The 12,500-nt window shown below is 49.7% G+C and overlaps 1 protein-coding gene across 1 annotated transcript in view; it reads right to left on the bottom strand.

Annotated features, from left to right (window-relative positions):
- The window catches only part of magi3b (membrane associated guanylate kinase, WW and PDZ domain containing 3b), a gene marked incomplete at both ends in the record, with an annotated part of 162,633 nt that overhangs the window by 18,634 nt on the left and 131,499 nt on the right, over positions 1 to 12,500 (bottom strand). Inside the window, 3 exon segments of the mRNA XM_084441328.1 lie at positions 3,004 to 3,110; positions 8,248 to 8,305; positions 9,496 to 9,575. Of these exon segments, the coding sequence (XP_084297454.1) occupies positions 3,004 to 3,110; positions 8,248 to 8,305; positions 9,496 to 9,575 (245 nt within the window).

Consider the following 12,500-nt stretch of genomic DNA (forward strand, 5'->3'; position numbering starts at 1 on the left):
TCTCCCATTATGTGTGGCTTCGGACCAAAACCAGCTCTGAGGACAATCCAACACAAGCAGGGGGAGCATTCCTACTGTCCGACCCCGCGCATCCAGACTGTCACATTTACATAATCACATTCCGATTGGTTGATGAGCCCCAACGTGGAATCCGCTCTCCTGCTGTGATGGTGACCAACAAAATGACATTATGTGTGGAGAGAGAGAAAGGGAGAGAGACATAGAGAGAGAAGATAGGAGATAGACAGAGGGGGGGGGGCATAGAGAGGGAGAGAGAGAGAGAGAGAGAGAAAGAGAGAGAGGAAGAGAGAGGGAGGGAGGGAAAGAGGTTGGGAGGGAGAGAGATAGAGGGAGGAAGGGAGAGAGGGAGAGACAGAGGGATAGAGAGAGAGCAGGTGAGAGGGAGAGAGAGAGGGGGAGAGAGAGGGAGACAGAGACAGAGAGAGAGGAGAGAGAAGGAGAGAAAGAGGGAGATAGGAGGGACAAACACCAAACTGAGACTGCATGCAGAATACTGCAAATCCATTCTTCACATCCAACAAAAAAACAAACAATGCATGCAGAGCAGAATCAGGACGATACCCATTAATTATCAAAATCCAAAAGAGAGCATTTAAGTACAACCACCTAAAGGAGAGTGACCCAGACACGCTCCATAACAAAGCCCTCACCTACAGGGAGACTGCAGAGAGACGCCCCCTCAACCAGCTGGTTCTGGTACTCCACACACAGAAGCAAAGCCACCAAACAGAAGCCCACCCGATTAAATGATAAGAAAACAAAAAGAAAACTAAAAAATTGACCTTATTCACACGGTGGCCATTTTGCTCTTACGTCACGCTCAGGGTGGGAGAATGCGGAAGTATCCATAGACCATATAGTACAAGTTTGTTATAAAAATAACACTTCAAGATTCGAAATAGTCAAAAATAACATCCAGAATACACTACTGGAATTACAAACTCATGATTACTGGACTCAGGTTCAGACTGGATGCGAGAGCGATCACACCAGAAGTGCATTCCTCTGCGCCGGTAACCAAGCACGACTGATTGTTTTTCACCGCAGTAGATTTCGTGTTATGAAATACATAGGAGCGCATTAGTCATCAGCTCATTCCCGTCCATATATTTCATAACGTGAAAACTACCGCGATGAAAAACAATCAGAGTCCGGTAATCATGAGTTTGTAATTCAAGTAGTGTATTCTGACTATTATTTCTGACTATTTCGAATCTTGAAGTGTTATTTTTATAACGAACTTGTACTATATGGTCTATGGATACTTCCGCATTCTCCCACCGTGAGCGTGACGTAAGAGCAAGATGGCCGCCGTGTGAATAAGGTCAATGGAGGACCGCGACCCGGCTCCCTGGAGAAGACTGCACACAAAAAGAGGTGGAAACTCAGCTTCACTTTTTAACTACAGTACCTGCCAACTGTACCAGATTACAAACACCCCAAAAGATTTTGAAAACTTGACTAGTGACAAAAATCAGTATCCGTATCCCTGCACACCTCACAGATCACACACTGTACATACACACTTAAAAGTTAACATTTAAATACATTTATATTACACTTACTTATTCACTCAATTCACCTATTTTGTATTTACATTTATATTTTAATATTTTTGTGACTTTTTGTAATGTTTGCTTTGGCAATGTAAACATGTTTACCATGCCAATAAAGCCTGTTGAATTGAATTGAGAGGGAGAGAGAGATGGGGTAGAGAGAGAAGGAGAGGGTGGGAGAGAAAGACAGGGAGGGAGAACATGAGGGAAAAAGGGGGAAGGGGATAGAGAGAGACAGCGAGAAAGAGAGAGAGAGAGAGAGAGAGGGGCAGGAAAAGGAGGTATTCCTGGTGCCTCTCCCTTGTGGGCTGTACATACGACAGGCTCAGCACAGTCTCATGTGAAACCCTCTGGGAATATCTGTGGAAAACTCTAGAAGGGATCTGGAAATATAAAATGGTAAATGGACTGCTCTCATATAGCGCTTTTATCCAAAGCGCTTTACCATGGCCTCTATTTCACCCGTTCACACACACATTCAACTTAGCGTTCCGTGTCTCGCCCAAGGACACCTTGACATGCTACCATGGAGCTTAAATCAAACTAGGAACCTTTCAATTCCCAGATGGCTTCTGTACCTCCTGAATATCCGGCCTTGGAAAACTCTAGAAGATGGTGCAACTGCCATTGTTTTGTTTCATCATAGCAACAGCCTGGCAACCAACTATGATGGTTAGGAATTAGTTATGAGATGCCTGTCTGCCTGTCTGTCTGCCTGCCTGCCTGCCTGCCTGCCTGCCTGCCTGCCTGTCTGCCTGCCTGTCTGTCTGTCTGCCTGTCTGTCAGTCTACCAGTCTTCCTACAGACTACTTGTCTGTCTGCCTGTCTGTCTGCTTACCTGTCTGTCTATCTGTCTGCCTGTCTGTCTGTCTACCAGTGTCTGTCTGTCAGTCTACCAGTCTTCCTACAGACTACTTGTCTTTCTGCCTGTCTGTCCGTCCGTTCGTCCATCTGTCTGTCTGTCCGACTGTCTTATTCAGGTTCAGACTGGATGCGAGAGCGTTGTGAAGCGTCAACACTCACGTGAGCAGGAGCCCGGCTGATCACACCAGAAGTGCATTCCTCTGCGCCGGTAACCAAGCACGACTGCTCCTCTGCACTTTAATCACACGCGTTTGCTCGCGGCTCGCGGAAAAAAAACAGATCGGCCAGACACCGATTCTGGTGCTCCAGGGTGCGAGCCGGCCACGGAGCTCCGCAGAACGGTCAGTTTGGTGAACAAGGGCGCCGAAACTAAACTGTGTCCAGTCTGAGCCCGGCGCTAGTCTCCACCTGGCCCCGAGAACTCTGGTTCTGCTTAGGCAAATTACAACTTACCAAAAACATTAAATAAGCAAAATTAAGCTGACAGTTACTGCTCAGTGAAAAATACCGTTTATCCGTTCAATCGAATTGCTAGCTTTTACTAAGTAATACTAGTGTTTACCTGTCAGAGGTGCTGCCCCCTGCAGGGCGACAGTGGCAGTCTCCTGGTTCAGCCTCCTCTTGGCTTCCAGCACTGGGTTCTCAAACTGGGTCTTCTGGTTGATGTGACTGAAACAGAAATTATGCAAGGAATGAATGGTAAAATCTAAAAAAATTGGTTTAGGACCTATCTAACCGGTCGTGAGGTTTCTTCATTGCCCTCGTTGACCACAGCTCAGAAAAGACTCCTACTGTATGACCTGTGAGGTGCCTCAAGGATCCATCCTAGGACCTCTACTCTTCAGCCTGTACATGCTGCCCCTTGGCAGTGTCATCAGGAGGCACAACATTAGCTACCATAGCTATGCAGATGATACCCAACTATATAGTTCTGTAACACCCAGTACAGCTCGATTGACTGCCTTATTAAGTGTATTATGGATATAAATGTACGGATGTCACATAATTTCCTCCAGCTAAACCAAGACAAAACAGAAGTACTGATCATTGGTGAAAAAGCTGAAAGAGAGAAACTATCTGCACATATAAAAACTCTGGCAATTAACAACAAATGCCAGGCTAAAAACCTAGGTGCCACACTGACTCAGATCTTAATTTCGAAATCCACATCAAGAATATTACAGACATCTTTTTACCACTTAAGAAACATGGTTCAACCGTCTCTCTCTCACACTGAAAGACTAATGCTCATGTTTACTGCTCTGTATATGTTCTTAGCCAATAGACAAAATAGAAGGGACTCGCACACTGATATCAAAAAAGGAAATGTCCAAATTGAGGTATAAGGATGCAGAAAAATTATATTCTCAAAATTTTAAACCATAGTGCTATACAAAAGAATGTGCCAATGAGCCAATACACAAACATTTTCCAGGAGCTTGCTTGATTAGCTCGTTGAGGGAGGTCAGGGAAGAATTTTTACAGCTCATTTTTCTGGCCCCTGGGTGAAACTGTTTTTTTTGCTTCTGTCTGGAATATGTAGGGGTGGGACCTATGCCCACCCTCCCATTGCTCTCTGTAAAGCGCATTGTGTTGCCTCTGGGTATGAAATATGTGTGCTATACAAATACAGTTTGATTTGATTTGAAAACATATACTTTGCCAAAGCATGAAACACCTTAGATAGATACTACACCCCCCACTCCCCCCACACACAGTACACACACACACACACACACACTCACACACACACGCACACACGCACAGTGCACACACACGCACACGGACACACACACAGTGCACACACACAGTGCACATCCACAGTACACACACACACACACACGCACACACACAAAGCGCACACACACAGTACACACACACACACACACACACACACACACACACACACACACACATACACACACACAGGCACACGCACACACACAGTGCATGTACAATTAGATTCTGTGGACCGCATGAGCTGTGCACTGATTACATCATGTCTCGCAGCACACCATGAGGCGACAGGAGACATGGCACACACACACACACACACACACACACACACACACACACACACACACACACACACACACACGTCTCCGATGCATCACATCCCAGCTGGCGAGTGAGAGACGCACGCTGCGGCTGTTAGCGCAGTGTTATAACAGGACTGATGATGAGCTCTCCTCTGCCCTCCCTCTCCCCCTGCTCTCCACCCCCCTCCCCTCCCCTCCACTCCTCTCCCTCTCCCCCCCCCCAGATACCCTCTCTCCTCCCCTCCACTCCCCTCCCTCTCCCCTCCACTCCTCTCCCCTCCCCCCCAGATACCCTCTCTCCTCCCCTCCACTCCTCTCCCTCTCCCCTCCCCTCCACTCCTCTCCCTCTCTCCTCTCCTCCCCTCCACTCCTCTCCCTCTCCCCTCCCCTCCCCTCCCCTCCCCTCCCCTCCCCTCCCCTCCCCTCCCTCTCCCTCTCCCTCTCCCTCTCCCCTCCCCTCCCCTCCACTCCTCTCCCTCTCCCCTCCCCCCAGATACCCTCTCTCCTCCCCTCCCCCCCAGATACCCTCTCCCCTCCCCCCCAGATACCCTCTCCCCTCCCCTCCCCTCCCCCCCAGATACCCTCTCTCCTCCCCTCCCCCCCAGATACCCTCTCTCCTCCCCTCCTCTCCAGATATGCTCTCCTCTCCCCGTCCCCTCCTCTCTCCTGAACTCCCTCTCTCCTGCCCTCCCCTCATCTCCTCCCCTGATTCCCTCTCCTCTTCCCTCCTCTCCTGACTCCCTCTCTCCTCTCCCCCCCCCTCCTCTCCTGCTTCCATCTCCTCTCCTGCCCTCCCCTTCCCTTCTCTCCCCTCCTCTCCTCTCCCCTCCTCTCCTGCTTCCATCTCCTCTCCCCTGACTCCCTCTCTCCTCCCCTCTCATCCCCTCCCCTCTCCTCCCCTCTCCTCCCCTCCCCTCCTCTCCTCTCCTCCCCTGCTTGCCCGCCCCCCCTCTCTGTCCCTCCCTCCAGCCGAGCCCCAGACGCCGTAGTAACGGTTGAGACTGTGTTGATGTTGAGCTGGAACAGTGTTGCTGAGGAGAGGAGGGCCCCCAGCTCTGTCATTGCCTCTCCTTGTCCAAACAGTGTCCAAACATGACGCCCCTACCAGGGATGGACCCCGTCGTGCTACGAGGCGTAAAACAACGGCAGCGCTCCAGTTCAGTCGCAATGTGCTGCCAACTTTCCCTCCCTCCCTCCCTCCCTCCCTCTCTCTCCCTCCCTCGCTCTCTCCCTCCCTCTCTCCCTCTCTCCCTCCCTCTCTCCCTCTCTCCCTCCCTCCCTCCCTCCCTCCCTCCCTCCCTCTCTCCCTCCCTCTCTCCCTCCCTCTCACTCTCTCCCTCGCTCTCTCCCTCCCTCGCTCTCTCCCTCCCTCCCTTGCTCTCTCCCTCCCTCGCTCTCCCTCTCTCCCTCCCTCCCTCCCTCGCTCTCTCTCTCCCTCCCTCTCTTCCTCCCTCGCTCTCTCCCTCTCTCTCTCTCTCTCTCTCTCTCTCTCTCTCCCTCGCTCTCTCTCTCCCTCCCTCCCTCCCTCCCCTCCCCCCCTCCCCCCTCCTTCCCCTCCATCTCTGCCTACTGCTGCTATAATGGCCGTGTTCCACTGAATTCAGACGGACAGACGCACACACATGCATGCACACCATGGATGTATTGCACACACACGCTCACAGGGACACACACAATAATGGGTACCGTGTTCACATCCCGGTCAGTGTAACAGACCGGCCCCCCACCAACAAGCTGATGTGAGAGTCTCCATCAGGCGTCCGAATCATCTGGGCGACACCCCCGCCCACCACCAGCACACCACACAGTACACCATAGGACCTTACAGTACACCATAGCACCATACAGTACACCATAGGACCATACAGTACACCATAGTACCACATACTGTTTAGTTTGAAAAGACCATGTCCCCCTCCTCTTCATAGCACCACACAGTACACCATAGGACCATACCGTACACCATATGACCATACAGTACACCATATGACCATACAGTACACCATAGGACCATACAGTACACCATAGGACCATACAGTACAACATAGGACCATACAGTACACCATAGTACCATATAGTACACCATAGTACCATACAGTACACCATAGTACCATATAGTACACCATAGTACCATACAGTACACCATAGTACCATATAGTACACCATAGTACCATATAGTAGACCATAGTATCATATAGTAGACCATAGTACCATATAGTAGACCATAGTACCTTATAGTAGACCATAGTACCATATAGTAGACCATAGTACCACACATACTCTGAACAGCTGGGGCCCCGGCGTCAGCCATTAAACCGCTGGAACTTGTCCAGAAAGCTGCTGCTCGCCTGGTGTTCAACCAGCCCAAGTTCTCCCACACAACTTCCCTTTTCCGTTCTCTACACTGGCTCCCTGTAGGGGCTCGCATTCAGTTTAAAACTCTGGCGCTAACCTACAGGGCAATGAAAGGAACAGCTCCCTCCTACCTCCAGGCCATGGTCAAGCCCTACACCCCCTCCCGACCGCTACGCTCTGCTACCTCGGGGGCGACTGGTTGCCCCGTCACTCCGAGGCCCCTGCGGTCGATCGACACGGTCACGGCTCTTCTCTGTCCAGGCCCCGCAGTGGTGGAACGAACTGCCCACTGAGGTCAGGACAGCAGAGTCGCTGCCCATCTTTGATCGCAGGCTCAAAACTCATCTCTTCAAGAAGTACTACAACAATCCTCCCGCCTAAGCACTTACTGTATTTCATTGTATTGTATTGCACTGTATTTTAGATTGATATTCTTGCACTTTGCCTTCAGCACTAGATTATGCTCTTAGTCACTTGTTTTAGAAAGAAGATGCACTTATGAGTTCTGGCAAGTAGTAGTACATTGGCTTTTCCTACGTTAAATGCAATTATTGTTAGTCGCTTTGGATAAAAGCGTCTGCTAAATGACTGTAATGTAATGTAAATGTAACAGATCTATATACTCTGAATAGACCATACAGTACCTCTATAGCATCACATATACCCTGAACAACCATACCTCCATATCACCACATAAACTCTGATCAGACCAAACCCCACACTATAGCACCACATGTACTCTGAACAGATGTTGTCTTCTGGGTCTGAGATTACTGTCACCATGAAATATAGCCTACCAACTGTACAACAGCATTAGCTCAGCGTGGTGTTGTTGGGGTATATTGATGTTGTGTGTGCGGGTGCTGTATACTGTATTTGTCATTGGCTAATGATCAAAGTGTGTGTGTAAGAGAGAAATTGTATGTGATGCTGTGTGTGTGTGTGTGAGAGAAACTATGTGTGTTGCTGTGTGTGTGTGTGTGTGTGAGAGAGAGAGAGAGAGAGAGAGAGAGAGAGAGAGAGAAACTGAGTGTGTGTTGTGTGTGTGTGTGTGTGAGAGAGAGAGAGAAACTGTTGCTGTGTTTGTGTGTGTGTGAGAGAGAGAAACTGTGTGTGTTGCTGTGTGTGCGTGTGTGTGTGTGTGTATGCGTGTGCATGCGTGCATGTGTGTGTGTGTGTGAGAGAGAGTGTGAGAGAGAGAGAAACTGTGTTGTGTGTGTGTGTGTGCGTGTGTGTGTGTGTGAGAGAGAGAAAAAATGTGTGTGTTGCTGTGTGTGTGTGAGAGAGAAACTGTGTGTTGCTGTGTGTGTGTGTGTGTGTGTGTGAGAGAGAGAGAGAGAGAAACTGTGTGTGTGTGTGTGTGTGTGTGTGTCTGTGTGTGTGTGTGTGTGTGTGAGAGAGAGAGAACTTACTCTACGTAGTAGGTGCCATACTGAGGGTCGTCGATCTCCTCCCAGCCGTAGGGCAGCTCTGCGGACAGGAAGTGAGCGTTTAGCTTCTCACTCAAAACACACATGCAAATCCAGCACAGCACGCCCACACACAGATAACAGTCTACACACGGGAGGAGAGGAGGAGAGAGGAGAGGAGAGGAGAGAAGAAAGGAGAAGAGAGGAGAGGAAAGGAGAGGAGAGGAGAGGAGAGAAGAAAGGAGAAGAGAGGAGAGGAAAGGAGAAGAGAGGAGAAAGGAGAAGAGAGGAGAGGAAAGGAAAGGAGAGGGGAGAAGAGGAAAGATGCCTACAACACTACCGCACTACAGTGGGCAAACATAGGCCAGAATGGTATGGAGCAGGAAGCAGGAAGCAGGTACACCCCCTCAACCCCCTTCTCTCCGAGGGATGTTTAGCACACCAGAGTGGCTGTGAAAATAACCCACACACTGACCTAGTGAAGGTGGTTCTCTGCTGTGTGCGTTAACAGGCAGCCTGGCTGGAATAACTGTGGCATGACACGCCTTGATGAGTGTATGAGACAGAAGTGTAGAGGGAGAGAGAGAGAGAGAGAGAGAGAGAGGTGGGGGGGAGAGAGAGAGAAAGAGAGAGAGAGAGAGAGGTGGGGGGGAGAGAGAGAGAGAGAGAAAGAGAGAGAAACAGACAGAGCTCCGGAGTGGTTTTCTCAGAGGAACTTGCTTTCCACCCCTGCCTTCAAAACCCATTACATTAGAACCCGGGCCAGCGGGATGCCTACTGCCTACCTCCCGCCCCCCCCCCTTCCACACACACACACACACTCACCACCCGCGTACCCCACCTCTGCCTCTGCACTTAGCCCCTGTGAGCCCGTGGCTCTCGGCCCTCAGATGGAGCCAGGCTGCCATGGCTGGCCTCCACACCACAGAGGAGACCCAGCTGGAGGGTGATTGTGGGGGAGGGGGGGGGGTTGGTTACGTGACCGAGAGCCCCCCCCCCTAGGGCCTGTATTAACCACCCCATCGTCTCCTGACAACGCTACACGGTACCGCGGTCTGCCGTGCGAGCGCGCACCATGTATATTTCATGAGTCGCGCGTGTATGTGTGAAGTCACAGGCGCTGTGTGGTGAGTGAGTGAGTGGGTGGGTGGGAGGAGGAGGGAGGGGCTACAGCTTGTTACTGTGGGGATGTAGTAGCGCGTGTGTGTGTGTGTGTGGGTGGGGTGGGGGGGTGGGCTCCTCCTGTCTTACCTCCGTCCTCGCACTTCTCCGGCGGCTTGGCCTTCTTCGCCAGGCGAGGGTCCAGCCAGGTGGTGGTCTTGCTGTTGTGACTGTGGAGGACGGAGAGAGGGAGAGAGGGAGAGAGGGAGAGAGAGAGAGAGGGAGAGAGGGGGAGAGGGAGAGAGGGAGAGAGGGAGAGAGGGGGAGAGGGGGAGAGGGGGAGAGGGGGAGAGAGGGGGAGAGGGAGAGAGAGGGAGAGAGGGGGAGAGGGAGAGAGAGGGAGAGAGAGGGAGAGGGAGAGAGGCGGAGAGGGAGAGAGGGGGGCGTGTTCTTTAACCAGGAGACGGCGGTCGCGGCGCTGATTTGCATCAGTTTAATTCACAGAGGAGACACAGGGGAAGGGGGGGGGGGGCTCGCCGAGACAAAAAAACGAACGCCACGGGCTGCCTTTGATAAACCAAACAAGGGAGGTTATATATAGCCTCCTGACAAGCCAAGCCCCGCTGGCGAGGCGCGGCCGACGGGAGGAACAAATCACGGTGGAAACTGAACGCGCCTGGCCGCCATTTTCCCTCGCCCCGTTCGTTATCTTCCGGTGGGGAACTTCAGACGGGGAACGTCGGCGAGCGCCAAATCAAAAAATCTAAACGACTCCCCTGGCGCCCCCCCCACTCCCAGAGCGGCGCTATATCTACCCCTTGTTTTGTTCAGGAAGACGCAGGATTGATTCGTGTCGTGGCAGTGTGGGCGGGAGGGGCGAGACTGAGGAAATATGTAAATCTGGAACGCCACGTCGAACGGCGGCTCCGGCGGATGGCGCACACACGCGCCCCGGCTCTCCTCGCTATCCTCCGCCACTGCCTCCCCCCCCCCCCCCTTCCACCCCTGGGCCTCCCTGTGACACCGCCTGATGCGAGGCTAATCCAATCAGCGGTTTTGGCGTTTACGCTTTGAGGGTTTTACACAACGCTGACGAGCCGCAGCGCGGTCTGATTGCGCAACCCTCATTATCACGCCGACGCCCGCCGGGACTCGAATGTCAGCTGTCGTTAAAATGGAAAAAGAATCCACATGGGATAATAGCGACAACACAACACCGGATTAGAAACGCATCCTTGGGATGAGCTTTGGGATGATCTTTGGGATGAAGTTTTGAATTTGAGCAATGATCTAATTTAGTTCGTTTTTATTTTCTCAATAGTGTCATGTACCACCTGTGCCCAGCCCCATGGGCTTACAAGACACTACGACACAATAGAAACAAGGATGGAAAAGACAATTACGAACACGTATAAATACATAAATATTTACGCTTCCTCACAACAAAGAGGGTAGTTTTACGAAGCTGAAAAGCGTCTAACAAAAACTTTGATAGATGAAAAACATGCTCTGTGAACAGGTATCGTAAGTTTACCTCATCAGAAAAAGAGAATAAATGAGCATCTGAGATTTTAGAAAAGATCTTATATCTGTAGACATGGTATAAGGGACAGTAAAGAGCTTATATCTATAGACATGGTATAAGGGACAGTAAAGAGCTTATATCTATAGACATGGTATAAGGGACAGTAAAGATCTTATATCTATAGACATGGTATAAGGGACAGTAAAGATCTTATATCTATAGACATGGTATAAGGGACAGTAAAGATCTTATATCTATAGACATGGTATAAGGGACAGTAAAGAGCTTATATCTATAGACATGGAATAAGGGACAGTAAAGATCTTATATCTATAGACATGGTATAAGGGACAGTAAAGAGCTTATATCTATAGACATGGAATAAGGGACAGTAAAGATCTTATATCTATAGACATGGTATAAGGGACAGTAAAGAGCTTATATCTATAGACATGGTATAAGGGACAGTAAAACAAAAAGTGCAGAATTTCATTCTCAACTTCATCCAGATTACACAATCAACACTTTCTGTCCTCTTCTGGGATAGAGTGGAAACGCCCTGTTTCCAGAGCCAAAGGCAGGATACCACATCTGAACTGAGCACAAACAGACCGGTTGAGGGTGACATAGGGCTCTAGTTGGTAACTAGACTTTATCAAACAATAGGTTCTCAACTTCGGCTTGCACCACATTTCTTCTGCCCACTTTTGTTTGTAATTATCCAATAATATTAATTAGATTTGTTTGACGCTACACACCGGTTTATTTCTATATATATATTGAAGACCTGCCTCATCAAATACATTTGCAATCTCCTTGGCCCATGAACGACCCGTTGAGAAATCCCAGTTGAAAATATGTTTGGCAAGTCTGCTCTCAGACATGTTAATAAGTCTATTCCACAGTCTCATCATGTCACCCTTATGCCGCACTTCAGAAGGCTCCTATCCCATATCACCACTCACTGCGAGTTTTGGGGCCAGTTTATGCACCCCCAGAAAACAACGCATAGCTCTCTCCTGTATCACGTCCCATTTGATATGTTTACTGTATCCCCAGATTCAAGCAGCATAATGAGACGGGACAGACACAGGAGTTGTAAAGCTGTGTGTACGTTTTGTACCCAAGCTCCTGACATAACTTGACCCTGTTAAGGACCGCTCCTAAAGCCCTCCCTGCTGAATCTGACAGGATTTTAGTCCCTTCTTCAAATGTCAGATGGTGATCTAATGTAATTCCTAAATATTCATAATTCTTCGTACAAGCCAAACAGGTGGGGCCAGATTGAAATGTGAATTTAGTCTGTTGCTCCCTTTTTTTTCCTAAAATGCATAACCTTCGTTTTGTCATTATTTATCTTCATTCTCCATTTATTACAACTATGGACAGTATTCAGCAGGTTTTGGAGATCTATTTGGGTGTAATCTAATATTAGCGAGCCAGATTTTTTTGCTGTGTTTATGAGGCAGGATTCATGGGAGGTTCAGAGAGGCCATGTCCCATGGAGATACCGGCAGTGCTCCTGGGTTTAAATACTCTAATCTGAAAATGAAATACTTTTCAATTAGTGAAGCGTTTGCTTTAGTCTGCCCGGCAGGGCGGGTGAAAAGATAAGCGAACGACGGTATTT

Source organism: Borostomias antarcticus, assembly GCF_949987555.1.
Source record: "Borostomias antarcticus genome assembly, chromosome: 7".
NCBI lineage: Eukaryota > Metazoa > Chordata > Actinopteri > Stomiiformes > Stomiidae > Borostomias > Borostomias antarcticus.